This window comes from Choristoneura fumiferana, chromosome 15 (genome assembly GCF_025370935.1).
Source record: "Choristoneura fumiferana chromosome 15, NRCan_CFum_1, whole genome shotgun sequence".
Lineage (NCBI taxonomy): Eukaryota > Metazoa > Arthropoda > Insecta > Lepidoptera > Tortricidae > Choristoneura > Choristoneura fumiferana.
In genome coordinates, this window is record NC_133486.1 from 5,296,826 (window position 1) to 5,316,930 (window position 20,105).

General features: G+C 39.8%; 1 protein-coding gene across 2 annotated transcripts; it reads left to right on the forward strand.

The window, feature by feature from the left end:
* Positions 1-1,284: 1,284 nt before the first annotated feature.
* On the forward strand, positions 1,285-19,464 carry LOC141435718 (uncharacterized). 2 transcript variants are annotated; one of them, XM_074098470.1, is made up of 14 exons: positions 1,285-1,494; positions 6,336-6,520; positions 6,620-6,801; positions 6,891-7,383; positions 7,473-7,623; positions 8,864-9,011; positions 9,285-9,393; positions 9,471-9,550; positions 10,047-10,262; positions 11,127-11,347; positions 15,316-15,480; positions 15,567-15,663; positions 16,897-17,014; positions 17,541-19,464. In XM_074098470.1, exons 1-14 carry the CDS (start codon positions 1,410-1,412, stop codon positions 17,691-17,693), a joined length of 2,403 nt encoding a protein of 800 aa, XP_073954571.1. In that variant the 5' UTR covers positions 1,285-1,409; the 3' UTR covers positions 17,694-19,464. The 2 variants fall into 2 exon arrangements, with proteins under 2 accessions (XP_073954571.1, XP_073954572.1); XM_074098471.1 differs by having other exon boundaries at positions 8,867-9,011.
* The last annotated feature ends 641 nt before the right edge of the window (positions 19,465-20,105 follow it).

Here is a 20,105-nt window from a genome sequence, read left to right on the forward strand (position 1 = left end):
GTCATTAAAGTTACTAACTATGTAGTTGATTAACTGTATCATACATAAAAAAATCAGATAAACTATAAACACAATTAGAAACTTTTTTTTAGCCATGTATGAAAAATGTATATCCTTTAGTCATTAAATAGATTATTCATAAAAAAAAATTGGCTACTAACCAATTGCGCAAATTCTTCTTAAACGTTAAAAGAGCTAAAGAGCTAAAGCTCTGAGTTAAAAGAAAATAGCATTTTCATGTCAAGTGGTAAAAGTGATTATATATTTTTGCACACATGCATATAGCACTGTTTGCAATTTATTCCGGCCTAGCTGTTGTCCGTGGCTTCGCCCCCGTTGTAATTTTTCTAAATTTTCTTCCATTAAAACATTCTCCTGACCAGTGCCAGATTTTTTTTTTATGAGTGTAGGTCACTATTTCCGCCACTCCATGTACCAACCAGAAAACTTTTTCGACTTTTATCCTCTAAAATCTGCCACCCCTAGGCCGCGGCCTATACAGCCTATTGATAAATCCAGGGCTGCTTCTGACAATAATTAACACAACAAAAAACGAATTAGTGAAATCGGTCCAGCCGTTCCCGAGTTTTGCGCTTAGCAACACATTTTACGATTCATTTGCATTTATTGGTTTCGTCGAATAGGTACTCGTGCAAGCACCGAGCAGAGCGATGGCCCGCAGTGCGCATGTTGCAGTGGCCGCCAAGTCGCGTTGCTCCGAGAAAAAGGGCTACGAATTTGTTTACGAGATTTACGAGTTTAGCTTGACATGATCGGGCTAGATCATGTCAAGCTAAACTCGATTTAAGACGTGAGTTATCCGGATTAATTTTATTAAATATGAGTGAGTCTCACGGTAGTTTCATGTTCATTAAATAAGGCTGCTTGTAGCGAGTTCTATTGTTATCCCTGACTCAAGTCTTCTAAATATCTAAAATGGTAGAAAAATAATTACGTGACAACATTTTTCGTAACTGTCACTCCATAGACAATTCAGAAAGGTTTTTTTTAAAACTAGTCGTTTCGACATTACAAAATGGTTATTATTTAAAACATAATGAAAATTTTCAGCATCTCAGTAGCAATTACTTAAGTCATAAATTGAAGATATTCAGAACCGATTACGTTTCAAGTTTTCACGATTATTTAAATTCAGTATTCATATAACAATAGACAATCTAGATTTCGCGTGTGTTAGCGCGCGCTATTCAATTTAATTTCCGTTGCTTGGCAACGCGACAACAATCCATGCACAGTAGTTTTCGGGCTTTTTTTATGGTTGGTCGATTTACGGATAGAGTTGATCTTTTGTAATGATGTAAGGTTTTGTGTTTTAAAAATGCTAATAAGAAATAAAATTCGGACGCAATAAATATTTTCTAATTTACTTGTGCTACGACTAGTAAAACATGTTAGTGTTTAACGTAGTATTCTCAATATTTAGTTATTTATTTTTTTGTATCTCGGCTGAGGAATACGATGATGAAGAACGAAGTAAGTACCTTACTTATTGCGTTGCTTGAATCTTGATATATAATTGTATTTCAGTTCTAAATTTATTTGGACATCCTGGAACTTTTAGGTGGTCGATAAATTAATTATTCACAAAATTAGTTCACTGTCAAGCACGCTACACGTGACAGATTATTTGTTGGTGTTTAATAAATGTTTCAATTTGAAATTTTATGGGCTGCGGTTTAGTTCGCTCAAAAATATCTCCATCTCTTGCTGAATATTGAATATGCACATGCAGGTTTCTCACAGTTTTCTTAAACCTTAATTAAATTAAAGTCCTAAAGCCCCCTTACCCCCTAGGATAAGTCTGACTTTACAGTAAGTCTAATCGCAAATTAAGACTCTTTACTGTACAGTCACCAGCATTAATATCTGCCGCAGCGGAGCGTGCAAAAATATCTGACACGTCCGTCCGGCCCTAGAAATAAGGTCGTATCAGATATTATTTACAAAACTTATACAAAAAATATATATATATATATATACATATACCTACCCATAAACAATATTGAATTATTAACAACTAGCGGCTTCACACGCGTAAATCATTAGATACAGCAGTTGAATTGAAATTCCGGGATTTTATTAAATACTCGTGGGAATTCCCTAAAATTAAATTACATCGTGGTTTTCATTGACGTTAAATTAAAACACCCATGCCAAATTTTATGACTCTAAACCCAGTGGTTGTTATTTAGAGAATTTATCCCTATCCCGTGGGAATATCGGGATTAAAAGTATTCTTTAATTTAATCTAGGTTATAAACTAACTTTTTGCGTCCAGCCGTTTCAGCGTGAAGAAGTAACAAACATACTCACTCACTCACAAACTTTCACATTTATAATATTAGTAGGATAGTAGGATCAAATATTATTTATAGATATTTTACCCTTTAAAAGGTACTTTGTCACTGTACGTCCTCTGGCAAAAATAGAAGTTCAAAGAAGAAAGTAACAGCGATAAGGTAGTAAGATGTAAGTAAGCATATTTTTGACTTCGACCGTAAGTTGCACGACAAAAATAAAATACAAAATAAAATCGGTTTTTATTATTTGGATGTTACAATATAGTAGATAGTAGATATAGTACCTAAGATAAGTATATGAAACTTAGACCTTTTTTAGACCTTAACTTAGGCCTTTTTATCCATCAGAACCGCAGGCGAGGATAGATAGAGTCGAGGGTAAAATGGGTTTTAAGAATAAGTTATACACTTTGCTATTCACTTCGATTGTGAGGAAAATAAACTGCAACAGTGAAAATATAACGGTTGCGTAACTTTATTAATTAATTTATATAAATTTATTTTAAAGACTTCTTGTTCGTGGCTATTGACACCTTGACTGCCTTGGTCTAAGACGAAGTTTTACCATATGCACTAGAATCTAGTGCACTGCTACTACACTAGTATACTACTGTGACTAGATAAAAAAAAACTCATTTTATGTAGTAACCTACATCTAGCATAAATTAATACGAAGTGAAACAGATTTTCTGAAGTGAAACGGACTTTCGTTTATCCTTAACACGAACACTTTGATTTGATATTTTACTTTCCTTGTTGCGTGTGTTTTTTATTTAATCCATCAAAGGCAAGGGTCATCTCTATACGGTCGGCTGCGTTCAGTATGAGCACATCCGTTGTCCACACAATAGAGGCGCGGACGACCGCGTAAAACCACCGCCATTTATGCAGCTATTATATGCCTTTTTAATGCGTTGTGTGTCGTTATAAAACCTGGTTACCGACAGGATGCGTGCTCTAATTTTAGTCAGTATGCCGTTGCTTATGATAACTTTAAACCTGCTAAGTACGGCTTTCCCTATACCTACTTGTCTCAAGTTGTCTCTAAACCACCTTGTGCCTTTTTTATATTAAATTAACAATTTGTTTGGTATATCCACAAAGCAGTAAACCAGTGGTTGTATTTGTCTTTGGGTATATCCTTGTATGAGTACCTTCCTTTCCTAATAAACAGGTTTCTGTTTTTCGGTAAGTACAATATTGAATTTATCCATCTATTAGTTATGCGCATGCAATGCTTCGTGACGACAGTCATAAAAGCTTCCTTTCCTTTCATAATTTTGGCCCAGTTCAAACCGGTTCAATGAAATATTAAATAGAACGTACCTTTAACTAGTCCGTTGTTTCATTTAGCAGAAAGAGCTCGGCAAAAGTCTAAAAAGAGTCCTGTGACCAGGAAGCATCGATTTTATAGCTAAAAGTCTGGATATGAATTAAGTCGATCCATGCAAGGTAATCAAAACAAACCTCGTCCACGCGGAGTCGTCCTTTCTTTTTGTATTTCATTGTTTTTTTTTCTATTACTGAGCGTGGAGTAATAACTAAATACTATGTACACCGCGCGTGTACATTGTAAACATGAAGTACTTCCATGTTACAGAGAATTCACGACTCCCTTATAAAGCTGGGTTGCGACCTATACGTTGAAAATCACTGCTTTATAGATAATACACACAGCTGCTATCCAATAGGTGCTATGAGAGGGACCAAAGTGAACCTAGCCTTCATATGTATGTACTGGCACTAAACGACGTATGGAGTACCAAGACTGCAGTGTTGCATTTTTTATCAGTCCATAAAGAAGTGCTCTGAAATAGGATCGATGTCCTAGCGCATTGCCACCGTACCTTTACCGTATGCTTATTAATATATACCTACAGTGTAATATAATATATAATAACTAGCTTTTTTCCGCGGCTTCGCCCGCGTGAATTTCGGTTATCGAGCGCTGTTCCCTCGGGAACTGTGTATTTTTCCGGGATAAAAAGTAGCCTATGTCACTCTCTATGCCATAAATCACGTCGATCCGACGTTCCGTTTCGACGTGAAAGACGGAAAAAAACATACAAACACACAAACATACAAATGCACAAACACCCACACTTTCGCATTTATAATATTACTATCACATTACTATGGATGAGTACCTATTCTATACATAATCCCTACAACATGCATGGAATACTCATACCTCAAAGTCAAATTCAAACATCTTTATTCAAATGAATGTTAAAAAAAAACTACACCGGATCGGAAAAACCTCTGTTGAGAAGAATCCGGCAAGAAACCTCAAGTACCCCACACCTCTCAACTATCTCAACTACCCCAAGAAGTATAATGCTTATATAAGCAACGGATATGAAAGCACGTCATCGGACCATAAGTTTTAATCCTATTTTTAAGAACGTTTTAGTACCTAACTCAAGCTTCATGTGTATTTTGACTTTCTTTCTTAGGTACCATCAGCCAATAGGTCTACCACCCTAAAGTAGATAATCGTTTGCATGTCATAAAACAATAATGCCAATAGACGTGTCTGTCAACTTGAAAGTTCGACTTTAGCGCCATATTCATTTGATAGGAACTTGTTTAAAAATTGATAGACCACTTATTTGGCTGATGGTAGGCACATAAAGATATGTCAGAGTACTGGTCACCGTCCCAATAGTTACCATCTTTAATTTTATGTCATTAGCAATAGAGACAGCAGAATGTTATCTCTATTGGGAATTAACATGTCAACCACTAGGACTTTTACCTTAATATTTAAAAAAAGTCCTAACAAGAACGCAAACTTTAGAAATTGCAAAAACGTCATTGGAAAGCTTCTATCTATCGTGGCGTCGTATTGAGGAAATGCGTTTTCTTTTCTATATAACGCGGGGATGGCACGGGCTGGTGCAAAAGTATTTTCTCAATATGTTGCTGTTGTTATAAGTTTGGAGGGAACAGCGGGTAATACAAGGATAACATACAATATAGGTACTACAGCGTATAGGCATATGTATAGGTACTTAAGTAGAGTCATGTGGGGTAAACGTACGCCATATAACTCTACCTATATCTAGCTATGCTCTACCCAAGTACGGTTTTTAAGCGGCAAATAATTTTTCAGTATTTTTTATGCAGAAACCAACTCTATTCCATTCTACTTTGTTTTATAAGATAAATGCCGATTCAAGGGAAATTTAAACAGACTAGCATAAAATTCATGGTATAATAGTTTTAATGTCCGTACCGTAAGAAGTCATATTTATTATTATGATCCTAATTTTTCATGGCACTATCTTTTTTTAAGTTTAAAACATTTAACCTGCTTAATCGAAAAGAAGCTTAAGGAAAGAAAATTTTGAACAATTAATATAAGAAATCATTTTTAAATAAACAATCTAGAGATCCACAGGCCGTATTGAATTACAACCTATAACCTAATAAAATATATGCTTCACGCCAGGTGTTTCGCCAGAGCTTAGAGGCTCTAAGGTTTTGAAGCTAGATATGAAGCTATCTAAGTTAGAGGCTTCTAGTAATCACCCGCTTGTATCTCCTAACTCACAGCACCCCGTGTCCTGCGAAGCCTGCCGAACGAACCCAAGGCAATAAACCCGCGCAGACTAGCGAAGCGTCACGCGATGCAGTGCTTCGGCCTGTCATCGATGTTTCCTTGCTTATTTAATAAATTTGATATTTTCTGCGTCATAAAGCAAGTCAAACAAATCTAATTCTCCATGGGCGTAAAGATCATTTTCAGGGGGGTACGTTGCGTCGCGTTAGGGGAGCGCATTCATACAGATTTGATCTGTGTCACTTAGGCATGTTCTGTGTATTTTCTTTTATGTCAGCGAGATATGCATGCTGGCGCCCATGTGCATAGTAAAAATGTATAGGAACATTACTCGGAGACAAAAAAATATCGCAGTCCTACTACCTATACCTACCTACCTACAAGTACCTATTTACAAGATACATTATTCAGCTTTATCTTGTTTTACATTGTTTAAATTTTTCCACCAGTGTACCTCCTTGACTCACCGGATCAGCACCAGCGTACGCCACGCCTTGAGGACTTCTTCTGGACCGGGTCTGGAGATGGTCCTCCACCCCCAGAATCTCCTCTACCAGTACCTTCTCAACCCTTACCGGTCGTACGGACCACTACTGTCCTCGCTACCGTATATTTGGACTCATTCCCACCACAGGTATAGATCCCACTTCTGATCAAAATGACTTATTTCCTAATTTTATTTCATTCTTAACTCTTGCCAGAATATTTTTATGATTTGACTAATTTTATGCAGGCGGTGACGGATAAAACAACAAGAGAATGTGTACTAAATTGTGGGGATCCAATTATTCCCGACAGTCTAGAACCAGAAATACCTGACGATCGTCGCTACTGGCTTCTTACTGTCATACAGGGGTCTACTCCTGATAGTTTACAATTGAAACTGGCTAAGCTCTACCAAAAGGCTTTTCTCAGGTAAGTTCCACGGTAGTAGATAGAGCACAGTAGATTTTAAGTAGCAGATGATTGAGCCAAGAAAACTAAAATCCTTTGTAATATTCTAGACAACAAGAACGGCACCTAGGAATCATAAAATCCCTGGATGCTCCAACGACGAGAAAAAAACACGAAGTGCATTCGTTTGTTGTTAACAAAGACGAAAACTATAACCAAATAGCCTCAACCAATACTCCGCTGAAATACCTCGACAGTTCCATGATCGCTCCTTCCTTGACTGAAATCATAAAGCCAACAAGACTTCTAGATTACTCAAAAATAGATATTCCTTTTGAAAAAGAGAATTTGACATTAAAACATGATATAATACCAACGAGACTAAACGATGTAGAGTCATGGGTATTTGTGCCTCCTACAGTCGTAGTTAGGAAGAGAGAAGTGACAGATCAAGAGGAAAAATATAAGAAGGAGGAAAAGGAGGAACTGATAGATCTTCCGTTGGAAGAAGATAATAGTAATGAGACATTCCTGTTTAAGAGAGAGATCATAAAGCCTGAACAGCAGCCTCCGGTGCAAGTGCACATTCAAAATATTACAGAGGTAAGTTAAAAAGGAACTATTAAAAACCGCGTGGTCATACTACCAATTTATATGTGCCACACCACAGCCATAACTCTTGAAATATTCAGTCGACAGAAACAGGAAGCGTTCAAATTGTCTACGTAGTGCTAGTGGGCGGTAGAGCAGTGCCAGCTGCAGTGGCTGCCAGGGATATGAGGCTTGTGCGTGATGCTGAAGTGGCCAGAGAATTAGGTGCAGTCGTCACCACTAAAGCGGAGCGTAAGTATTGATCTTAGATAGAGAAAGAGGCTTTAATGGCCTTGAAAAAATCTTAAAGAATGATTAATTTGTTCAGGTATTAATTTGAGGAGCTCTATAATAAATAACACATATAATTTGAAGAAAAGAAATACGTAAATTTTTCGATCTGGTATCACGTGCTTGGATAGTTTTTCAAGACAAGAAGAAATTCTTACCTCGAAACATGCCATCTTCGTGGTAGCTTTAGCTTGAGCTAGGTTTTCTCTTTTTGGTAAGTAAAAAAGGAGATGATCGATCTTCCTCTAAAAAAATAAGTCCTATTTTTAACCGACTTCAAAAAAGGGAAGAGGTTATCAATTCGGTTGTATTTTTTTGTATGTTTGTTACCTCAGACAGAACTCCTTCATTTAAGAACCGATTTGGTTTTTTTTTTGCGTTCGTCTAGGAATGTCTTCAATTAGGTCCCATAAGCACCAAATCAGGATCTGATGATTGGATATTAAGGAAATCGAGGGAACTCTTCAAATGTTGTAGGCACACCTATAGTAAATTGGATATATTTAGTAGTAACTCGTGTATTGCTCGTGTTTGCTAGGAACTTGTAAAGTCCGCCCGGATTGCTACCACCATCTTGCTCGTTAATCCTGCGTGAAACAGCAGTGCTTGCACTGTTGTGTTTCGACGTCACGGGTGAAATTACTGGCACTTGAGGTATCCCATCTTAGGCCTCTGGGTTGGCAACGCATCTGCAATCCCCCTGGTGTTGCAGGTGTCTATGGGCGGTGGTGATCTCTTATCATCAGGAGACCCACTTGCTCGTTTTCCAACCAGTTGAATAAAAAAAAATTTGCTCTTGAAAGTAATCATTTGGTGGAGTGGAACTGATGATGAACACCACAGTTGACCATCGGAGCTACTACTCAATAACAAGTATTTCACGGGTTCAATTTTAATTACTTTGACACAGTTGCTGAGCAATTTATGCTCCTCCTAATGCATATGGTAAAACGGGTGGTGAGGTGAAGCACCAGGACTCCTCAATAATGAACGTCTCTGTATCGGAAAAAGCAATCTTTCGTAAAAGGTGACGAGCAGTTGATATTAAACTATTGTATCTTAGATTATTTACACTAAAAAGCGTGAAAAAAAAAATTTATAACAAAATTTTTACAACTACAAAAAACCATCAAATGTGCAAAATATAATGATGCTGATTATTATTGAGTTAACAAAATTTCTAAAGTGGAAACCCCTCCAGCAGCGTACCTGAAAGCAGCCGAGGGTTTGGAAGGCGAGGCAGCAGTGGGCGGTGTGCATGGCACAGAACTATGGGCGCTGGCTGTTGGAGCCACCATAGCTGTACTGCTACTACTGGTCCTATTTGTGCTGCTGTGTTTGGCCCATAGGTGAGGGTTTATGCTCGCTGAAGTAAACAAACAGTATGATTGCTTAATGATGTGATAAGTACCATTAGATATCCCGACTTTTAGTGTAGCAGAAAACCGGCCATCCATAAAGTACGTCACACCCATTTTGACCATTTTGAGACCTCCTCCCCTCCCTGTCACACGAATTGCCATGAAAATTTTAGTTATTTCGTTCCTCTGTCACAAACTGTTTTACCTACTTGCCTAAAATTCAAAGTCTAAGTATGGTACATTCGTCTTTTTTTATTTTAGACGAAAAACAATAAAATCGGCGGAATCACTTCGGGCATACAGAAACGAAATGATCAGAGAATCAGAACGTAATCAGTTGAAACAAGTCCACGAGGAAAAAGATGGCAGAGTAAGAAATATTTTCTACAAAAACAAACTTTAAAATGCAAAATTACTAACTAATAATAATGTACTGTTTTTTTTCAGCTAATCAGCGTAGTATCTCCAAGCAGGACCAGACCGAGTAGCACGCTGTTGCCTATTTATAGAGCCGCTAGTGCTTCCAGGTATAATTCAAACCAATCAGTTCCGCTATTACTATTTTTTTAGAATATCAATCTATTATGTATTATAATTACAAGTATGTAACTGCCTTAACTATTACATCAGAGTCCTTTCTTTGTCAATGAGTATTATTTTGGATTAAACTTTATCCACAGGGTCTTGAAAACTGCAAGGGCTTTTATGACTCCTAATTTTGATTCTAAAACCGACAAATAGCATGTTGAATAGTTGACTAAGTACATAACTAAAAATAATACTGAAATGCAAGCGAATCATCGATAAAACGCAGGAAGTAGTGCAAGTACCCTGGTGTTGCACTTGCCTATGGGCGGTGGTGATCTCTTACCATCAGGAGACCCACTTGCTCGTTTGCCATCCAGTCGAATAAATAAAAAATACTTCAATTAAAAGTTTCAGTTATCAGTTCCCTGACCTCAATCCTCAATTAAACCCTAACTTTAAAATGAACAATGATTTTATGCACGGCTACCTTCAAAGCTCATCCACGACATCCTCTGGAGTATCTGAAGTGGCGACGGTGCGTCGTCGGCAGAAGAAGCCTCATGGTCTACGACTCCCGCAAAAAAAGCGCGTTGGGACAACGGACAGTTTGCTGGAAGCAGCTGGGCTAGACAGTTCGGATAGCGGCCAGCCGTCCGCGCCGCAGACACCGACTTCATATCTATCCATGCCTTCTGTTAACTCTTTCCCAAGGTGTGTAACCGGCCAGCGAGCGTTTTGTTTGTTTATTAAGCGGTCGTAAAGCTCACCATACTACCTGGCAGCACAGGCAATTAATAGAAATAAGATAAGATTAAGATTTTGTTAAAAAAAATTTTTTTTGCTGATTAACTTTTGGTACTTGTAATGTCATCCAAACTACATTTCCGTACCAAATTCCAAGCTATTAACCATTGCGGAGTTCCGTCCTGCGGAGACGATCCTGGCTGGACCACCGGGATGTCAATACCAGATTATTGTATTGTCACTAGATTTACACCAGTATGGCAAATTTCACGTCAATCCGACCACTGGAGTGCGTCAAATTTAACTTGCAAGATTTGACCCGTACAAACATACACACATTGCAAGTTATAAAAAGCTTGTAGAAACGTTCGCCGCACCACCGATCACATGCTATGTACCCGGATCCCCGGGCCGTAAGGTTCCCGGCGGGGCGCTGACAGACTTGTCACTTGTCAGCACCCCCGCAGCAAACGTTGTCGTTGTCGTCTGACATGCTCGAAAGATGCTAAGTACTTGTCGTGCCTGTCTGGTGGCTCTTGAGCTATACGCACTCAGCGACACAAAATGTGGCCCACTCTACATACAAAATTACCTATTACTACATGCATAGGTAGATTTGAGGGTCAATTTTTTTGCCGCTCAGTCCTATGTTGTACGGTAGTAGGTACTATTAGTTATTCTGTGGTTGTACCTACTCGTAAACTTCATGCAATTTATCAGCACAAAAATTGTCCCCCTGATTTACATTCCCATAGTACTTAACAGACATTCGCTAGACAACGGAATCCATTGTGATTGTGACGTGCCAAAACATGGAACATTCGATTCCAGAGGCAACGTGGTAGAGCCGCTCTCGCGCATCCTAGAGCCAGTGTCGGTCCGTCATCTCGACATCGACTCTCCCGCCACCTCGCCCAAGACCAGCCTGTCCAAGGAAGTGGTCCCTCGGCGCCAGATGGCCTCTCAGCTCGTGAGGCTCGGCAGCATTGACAAGGACCCCGGAGTCATAGGGCCGCTGGTTTGGGACTTGCACTGCCAAAGGATTAAAGATGGTAAGAGCTCGATCAGAGTAACTTGATATTTTTCTCCCTTTTGCATAATGTGCGATACTAATAATACTTATTACGCTGTTGCACCACAATATAGACCACTACACTATCAAGATGGTGTAGAGCTCGCTCTCTCTTTCCCCCTAACACACACTGGAACCTAACGAGTCATCTGTTCTACTTCTTCTCTTGCTTGACTTCAAATTTCTTGACCTCAACTCAAAAGCGAATATTATCTAATGTCCAACCTGCTGACGTTCACGATCGCATTCACTGTCTCTTTCTACGCTCGTCTTACACAGCATACCGCGTGAGAAAGAAGTCATGAAAACGATTGTGATTTCAAGTGTGAGACAATAAGGTCTCTGTATATAAGACTTCAAAATTGTAGATAAGTACACCTACTAAAATGTATTACATTTAGATACACCCTATCGAAAATTCAAACTGAGACATTGATGCACAGAAAAACCAGAAAAAGGGAAGATTTCTACTTAGCTACTTAAGCAGCAGCACTAGCGACATCTATGTAGCGTCGACAGACGTCACACTCTTTCGGAACCAACCGCTCACCCAGACAAGAGATGTCGCTACTAAGCAATCAAATTATGATTGGTTTTTTGGAGTCATTTTGCATTTTTTATTTTAACTCCAAATTTGTTACTTTTACGGGTATCCCGTGAAACCATATCGAAAATACAAACTGAGACATGGATGCACTAATTCATAAGATTAGTACCTAATGGCCGCGATAGTCTAAAATATTATGCAGCCGAGCCCAGTTTAATTAATTCGAGTTAACACTTGACAGATGGTCTTTCCTTCAGTCAATTTTCAACATTGACATCATACAAATAAAGCCATTTTTAGTATACCGCTACCCACGTTTACAGATTATGTAAAACTATTTTATTTGTATGACCTGCACAAACCTGCGAAGCAATTCAATGGTGTGTGTGAAGTTCCCAATCCGCACTGGCCCGCGTGGAACTATGGCCCAAGCCCTCTTGTTCTGAGAGGAGGCCTTGCCCCAGCAGTGGGACGTATATAGGCTGTATGATGATGATGTCATTATTTATTTATTTATTTATTTATTTGTAAAAACTCACACAGCATAACAGTTTGACACCAAAGCACTGAGTAAGACAAAAAAAAAAAATAAGTAATAATAATAATAACAATACTACAAAATTAACAATAACATGAGGACGGACGGGCATCCATCATCTCACAGAACTTCAAACATTCATCGCACACTCTTCTCCAACAACCTGCCAATACATCACACTGGGGCACTGATGCTAGGAGGCATTGACGTAGCGCAGCGCGGACCAGTGGCGACTGCTTGCGAGCGGCGGTGCGCGCCGGTGGCAGTGCCAGCAGAGGGTGGTCTCGAGGCCTGAAGTTAAATTTTGTGAGAGGCGGAACGTACAGACGCACCAGCTGCGCCCCCAGCTCGACACTGTCACATTCCCCGCGCAAGGCCCTACAAGATATCATTAGGAGCATATAATTACGTCTTACTTCCAGAGAGTTAAATCCCAGTATACCAAGCAGAAACTTGGTAGGGTACAAGAACGGGTAGTACCCATGCGTTTTTTTGTATAGAAATCTGAGAAACGCTTTTTGGATTTTCTCTAGAAGTAAGGCGTAAGTAGACTCGTGAGGATTCCATACCACGGAGCCTGCCTCTAATTTACTTCTGACCAGAGCAGTGTAAACTAATTTTATTATCCGAGGATCAGTAAAGTCGCATGAATTTCGGACTACAAATCCCAGCCTCCGAAAGCAATCCGTGGCAAGCTTTTTCGTGTGCTCGTGGAAGCTGAGATGTGAATCGAATACAACACCTAAATCTTTCACGCTATCAACGCGAACAATAGTTTCGGACCCCAGCATGTAAGTGGCATGAATCGGATAACGGGCACGACTGAACGTCATCAAAGAACACTTCGATACATTAAAGAGAAGCCCATTCTCAATACTCCACTGAAACACTCGGTCGACGTCTTCCTGCAGCGATCCGCAATCCGATTCCCGCTGCACACCGTAGTATAATTTTAGGTCATCAGCGTACAGCAGGCATCTAGCGTACCTTGGGACCTCGGCCAAGTCATTTATCATTATGCCAAATAATAAGGGGCCCAATATCGAACCCTGACTGACTCCAGATCTAGTGCGGTAGGTCTCTGAAACAAAGCATCCGTGTCGCACAAACTGCATTCTATCGCGCAAATAACTAGCAAAAAACTTAAGCAATAAAGGTGAGAAGCCGATTTCACACATTTTTTTAAGTAAGATGTCGTTATCCACACGGTCAAATGCTTTTTTAAAATCCAAGTACAACACGTCCACCTGTATTCCTTTATCCAAATGCTCTGAAATGGAGTCAACCAGAGTGAGTAGATTGGTTTCGACTGAACGCTTCGGCCTAAAACCATGCTGAGCGTCGCAGAGATAAGGTTTGACTTGGGGTGCCAATAGACTATTCAGGATCGATTCGAATAGCTTCGCAACCGACGAAAGAATAGCGATAGGTCGATGATCTTCTACATTGGCTACGTCGTCTGATTTGGGAATAGGCGTGACGCGCGTAACCTTCCATCGATCGGGGTACACTCCAGAAGCAAGAGACATATTGAATATGTGTAGCAATGGCAAGCACAACCATTCTCCACACCCCTTAAGAATGAAAGCTGGAAGATGGTCTGGACCTGGGGAACTTTGGGATTTTAATTGACTCAAGAATTTATGAATCATATCAGTTGAAATGTTGTTAATATGGATATGGTTGCTAGTACGTGATGACTCTTCGCGGATAATTTTATTGTAATCTAGCAGCGGCACGGATGGCAGGAAAACACTTGAGAAAAAATTTGCGAAGGCATGAGCAGCTCCACTGCCCTCGCACTCTCTCTTCTCATACATCACTCGCGGCTCGAAACCCCCCCTCGACTTTAAACTGTTTACATGTTGCCAAAAAGCCCGAGGTTTTTTTCTAATCTGATTTTGGATGCCGCGAACGTAAACGTCATAAGCTTGTGACGCCCATAATTTTAAATTTTTCCTTAACTCGGAAAACCGGGCATAGATTGCACGGTCTCCCGTCTGCTTCCATTTCTTGTGAAGGGTAGCTTTTAGCGAAATATTATTTATTAAATCAGTTGTAAACCAGACCGGATAAACGTCTACCAGGTTTAAATATCTAGTTTTCCTTGGGATACAAATATCAAAAAAATCATATAGAACACGGTAGAATAGATCAACGGCAACGTTAACATCACGAGCCCCAAGACTTCATTCCAAGACACTTCAGAATTAAGTGACGAAAGGAGCACGTAGTCACCTTTGGAAAATTCCAATCTAGTTTCGAGTCGACATTGCCAGGCTCTACTCTACCAGTCCAGTACGGTGTCTACGAGCGGCACAACGATTCGAGAGGGGGGGTGGTAGGCATCAACGGGTGTGGGACGAGTCCGCTATCCCAACCTCAGTGACCCTCACGAACGCTTGCGCCCCCGCACCAGCACCACATCGAGCAACTCCCTCCAAAACGCATGCAACACATCATTTCGTCTCTTTTAAATCACATAATGTGGTGAAATAACAATAATAGCTTAAGATAACTAACAGACGAGTTCTTTAGGATTTAGATTAAGTCACCAACAATCAAACTACACCTTTAAGAGAGTCAATAACGGATTCACTCTATTGAAGAAGCGCATGTAGACATCATGCAGAAAACATTCGGGAAATATACACGACACACATGTGAAAGTTGGTCATGAATCGTACTGTAAATTATACTCAGTAGCGAATATTTTTCTATGAAAAATCTAGAGCGTTCATAATACTCGCTAAAGAACAAATACAAATATTCTTTATTGCACACCATAAATCAGTACAAAAAACTCCCTTCACAAACCCTTTTTCTTCCCTAAAATAACTAAATTCTAAAGAACGTTTTCCAGCATCCAAGCCCCCCAGTCCAGCGAAGTCGGCGACGCCGCGCAAAGATGGCTCCCGCATGAGGCAGCGGTTCAACGAACTCATGGACGATGCTTTCACACTGTTTGGGAGTGCGGGGTCCACACCCAACTCGCAGGAGACCTATGTGGTTGAAAAGGAGAACAGAGGTAGGTACTGTTACTGTTGATATGTGAGTTGGGTTCATAGATAGTGATACTGTTTTTTACATGTCCAATTCTCATTGTTTTATTAGACGTTGGAATTGCCCAGGCGCGTAACGACAACGTTCGGCTGCCAGGTTCTCCGTACACGGCCCTGGACACCGTTAGAGGACGGTCAGCTGGCACCAGGTAGGGAACTAAAAACAATTACCTACTGTGCTTCCTTGAACATCACTACAGTGACACTACAGTGAGACTCACTCATTTTAAATGATAACAAAACGGATAACTCACGTCTGAAATCGAGTTTAGCTCGACATGTTTCGGGCTAAACCGTAACCCTTCTTTTGGGAGCAACGCGACTCGGCGGCTCCCAAAAGAAGGTTACGGATTAGCCCGAAACATGTCGAGCTAAACTCGATTTCAGACGTGAGTTATCCGTTTTGTTATCATTTAAAATTACTGTGCTCACCCGCAAAGAAGTTAAAGTAGTACTAGTAGCAGACCTCCAGTTTATTAGTGTTCTGCCTTTTCTCCGAACTTTTTTGTCTGAACTTCACTTGCCGACCAATATTTCGCCGATGATTCACTTTGATAACCAACTATTGGCACGAATGAATATTATGAACGTCTCGGGTAAATTTACTCGTTTTATGCTCTTGTTCTACAATTTACTATATCCGTTCGGTTACATGGATTTCCAAGCTTTGAAAAAAAATTACAGATACTGTGTTTAAAACCCTAACCTAACCTTAAAGTCAAAGTCAAATATCTTTATTTAATTTAGGCTATGACAAGCACTTATGAATAAATGTCAAAAAAACCTACCACCGGTAACTTACCAATAACAGGGGAGGGGGGTTTGAATTATCAGGTCGTTACATTAACACCAGGCTAGAGCACAGAATAACTAATAGGCTAGAGTGTATAGTCTGTTACTGAACCAGTGAGATACATCCTTTGGCCTCATCTGCACTTTACATCAGGTGAGAGGGGTCAATCACAGTCAGTTTTATGTAAAAATAAAGCCGTGGCTGGCTAGGAGTTTGGCTTATGGCCTCTGAAGCAGAGGATCGTGGGTTCGAGCCCGGCCGCGCACCTCTTGACCCACTAGAGCAGTAGTCACACTTACGATCAAGGGCTTTCTACGTTAGACAAAATGAGGGCAAAAGTACTGTGGGCCCCACACTTATGAAGTGAGTGGCAACTGTTCGACCCGCGTATACGAAGAAGTAGATCCAGATTCCAGATACCGAAATCTAAGTTCGTATCGTATCGTACCTACCGTCCCTCTCACACCCGTATCACATTACCATTAATTAGTTGCATAGGTCGCGGGCCGCAGTTTGACGACCACTGCATTAGAAACTAGTCTACATATACTCTTTTTGAGATTGATCGTACGTATCTTCACTTCTACAGCAGAGGTAGCACAGCAGCGATCATAGAAGCTACGGACAGCCGGCCCCGCACGTCATTCGCGCGGCCGGCGGAGCGACGAGTGCCTCCTGCGCGGGCTTGGGGGCCCACACCGCCTCATGTAAGCACCTTAACCTCTTAAGGCCCATCTCTAGCCCAAAGAGAGGCTACCGGGCTTGGCACAGTTCTAACTTCTAACTAAAATTTGGGTACAAAATTCTGCCTTGTGAGGATTAGATTTTCAAAAAATATCGGACACGTAATTTTTTCTTTTGTCAGTTAAACAAAAAATATGAAGATATAGCCGGTGAGACTTCCGTGTGACATATGTTATCCCACTTTATATTATAAATGCGAAAGTTTGTGTGTGTTGTATGTTTGTTACTCCTTCACGCTAAATCGGATGGACGCATTTGAATTTCAATTGTAACTACCAGATCGAATAGGTAGTTTAAGCGTGCGAAGCCGCGGGTAAACTAGTGTATTATACATTACCTACCTAAATTACACTTTTTTCTAAGGAGTGACGTCACTGGCCCTTCACTCCCGAACTTTATCATTTTTTCGTTTATTGTCAAAAGAAAATATGTGTCCAATTGGCTTTACCCAAGAATGTACAGGGTCTGATCCTTATATTTCCATTTCAGTCACTAACCCGTCTACCGCCGGCGCCTGCCGTTAACCCGGCTCTCATCCTAGCCCAAGGTCAACTCTCGCCAGAAGACCCAGCCTTACCTCTCATATCTGCCATAAAAAGCGAAATCCAACGCGTAAGAGAACAACACAAACCGAATACATAGCTAAGATACAACAAATAAATAACCCAGTTTTGTGTTCATCTAATCGAACATAGGTTAAAATTTGGATAGAAAACCGAGCGAGCTTACTGACTCAAATAAAAAGTCAGGCTCTTAGAAAAATTAAGGCAAAAGTAAAGGTTACAGCTCTTTAGAGCCACCCGGCACCTGACCAGCACAGCCTCGACTATCCGCGTCCACTCGTTGTCGACGGGCGCGGACCGGAGGGCGCGTTGACGAGTGGACCTCGCGCGGTCCACGAATTTACGAGTAGGGGGGATGAAGGGGAGGTGGCGGGGGGTGGAGAGCGCCGCATCGCAAGCGTGCGGGCAGCGAGTGGTCCACTCGCCGTCCGCGCGTGGCAACCTCGCGAGTGAGGCCATCCGGTGACGCTACGGAGTTGGTGTAGTGAGCGCATGCCATATGAAGAATACTAACCGCTCGAGGTGAGGCGGTGCTGGTCGGGTGCCGTTTTAACACTTTTTAAATTTTTTTATTTTACATTTTACCATAATGTTTAGCTATAAGAATAATTAAGAGAAAGAAATCATGAATAATTTTAAGTGCGACGGTAAATAGTTTTAAATTAGGTAAAATCGACTTATTGGATTCTGGTATAGGTAATATTATAAGTATGAATGTGAGTTTGCTTGTTTCATACCCTTTCACGGATAAATAAAGTACTCGACCGATTATTATAAGATAGCTTGAGAACTTGGATAGACTATAGAATAGTCTTTATCCAGGGAAATTGTATAGTTCCCACGTTGTATAAACGAATTGTTCTCAGACGAAGTCGCGGACACCAGCTTGTTAGTCATAGGTACTATGGACATGTCTTTGCAGTGCCGTAGACCAAGTATATCTGTACCTACATGTACTATATAGGTTTTTGGCTAAATCGTCAATTACCGACCACCTTATATTCAAAATGAATTGTATTTAGAAGTAACCAGAATCCATTTTAGTAAGATTTTAGTATAAGGTGCCCAGTTATCAGAGGGTGGCCAGTAATTGACACCTTATACTAAAAATTAACTCTATTTATAGGTGACTAGAATTAATTTTTAGTGTAAGGTCGCCAGTTATTGAACGGTGGCCAGTAATTGGTGATTTACTCTACTTATACTAAACTCACGTAATCACTGTAAACATTTTATTTTAAAACACGGTTTTGGAAACATATCTGAAACACTAGGAATTAATTTCTGAAACCGTGTTTATTACATGTTTATAGCAGGGTTCCTTAAAGTGGGGTCCGAGGACCCCTTAGGGGTCCGTAGCATGTGTGTCAGAGGTCCACAGTAGGTCAGTCCATAGATGAGAGTATGTATAAAGGGTCAGTCTGTAAACATATTTACCTACTAGGAAATTTCCAAAAAAAAAATTTGACAGGGGTCCGTGGAATTGTTTAAATTGTGAAAGTGGTCTGTGACTGCAAACAGCTTAAGAAACCCTGGTTTATAGTATATTGTATAATAAAATACGTAGCTTTTAATAACTGAATCTCGTCTGAGCATAAAATACGTACCCCTTGTGCATAGGCTCTTATTAATTAAAAGTTGATATTGTTTTGATATTACGTTAGTTGTTAATTGTTTTGTTAATGCAATTATAGTTATAATGTTAATGATAATTAATTAGTAGCGTTAAAATATCACTAGGTACCTAACATCAATGATGCCAATTGAATTTCAAACCAAACTACCTGAAACTGTTTGTATATTTTAAATCAAGTTTCATAACAATTTTTAATAAACATTTTTTGGATTGACCAAGTTTTTTTATACATAAAATAAAACAAGCATTCGGTGCAATTATATTTTGTACTTGTTTAATTGCAATACAAAAATCTACAATATTTTTCTACTCAGTTCTATACAAAAGATATATTTACATATTATACAATTTGCTTTCACAAAGAACATTGAAAATGATGATGATTGCCATTGGTTAAAATTATCTTTGGGATAAGAATTGCAAAGTAAATTAATAAGTACAAATATTCCGGTTCAATTGGTGCACAAACCCCGCAATCCCGCAATGTAATGCTATTCGAACAATATCGCTCACAGTTTGTACTAAAGCGTAAAAACAGTATTTTGTGATTTACGGCTATTTACCTACACTAAATAATACATATCTTCGGGGATAATGCAAACACGTATTTATCTGTACTACTTGTAGTTTTACAGCGGTTCATTTTAACTTTATTTAAAATTTGTCAAATACGCGGAATCTTCCAAATAAAAATGTTGGGGAGCTGAGCAGTGACAAAATAAATCTGTTGATGATTTGGTTTCATTTTATGCCACACTTCTCCGTTGGAAATGATCCTGAAGGGAAACTTCATAGTTCTAAGGGCCTCACCGGAAAGGAAATAAACAACAACAGCAGAGACATTAGCAGTAGATA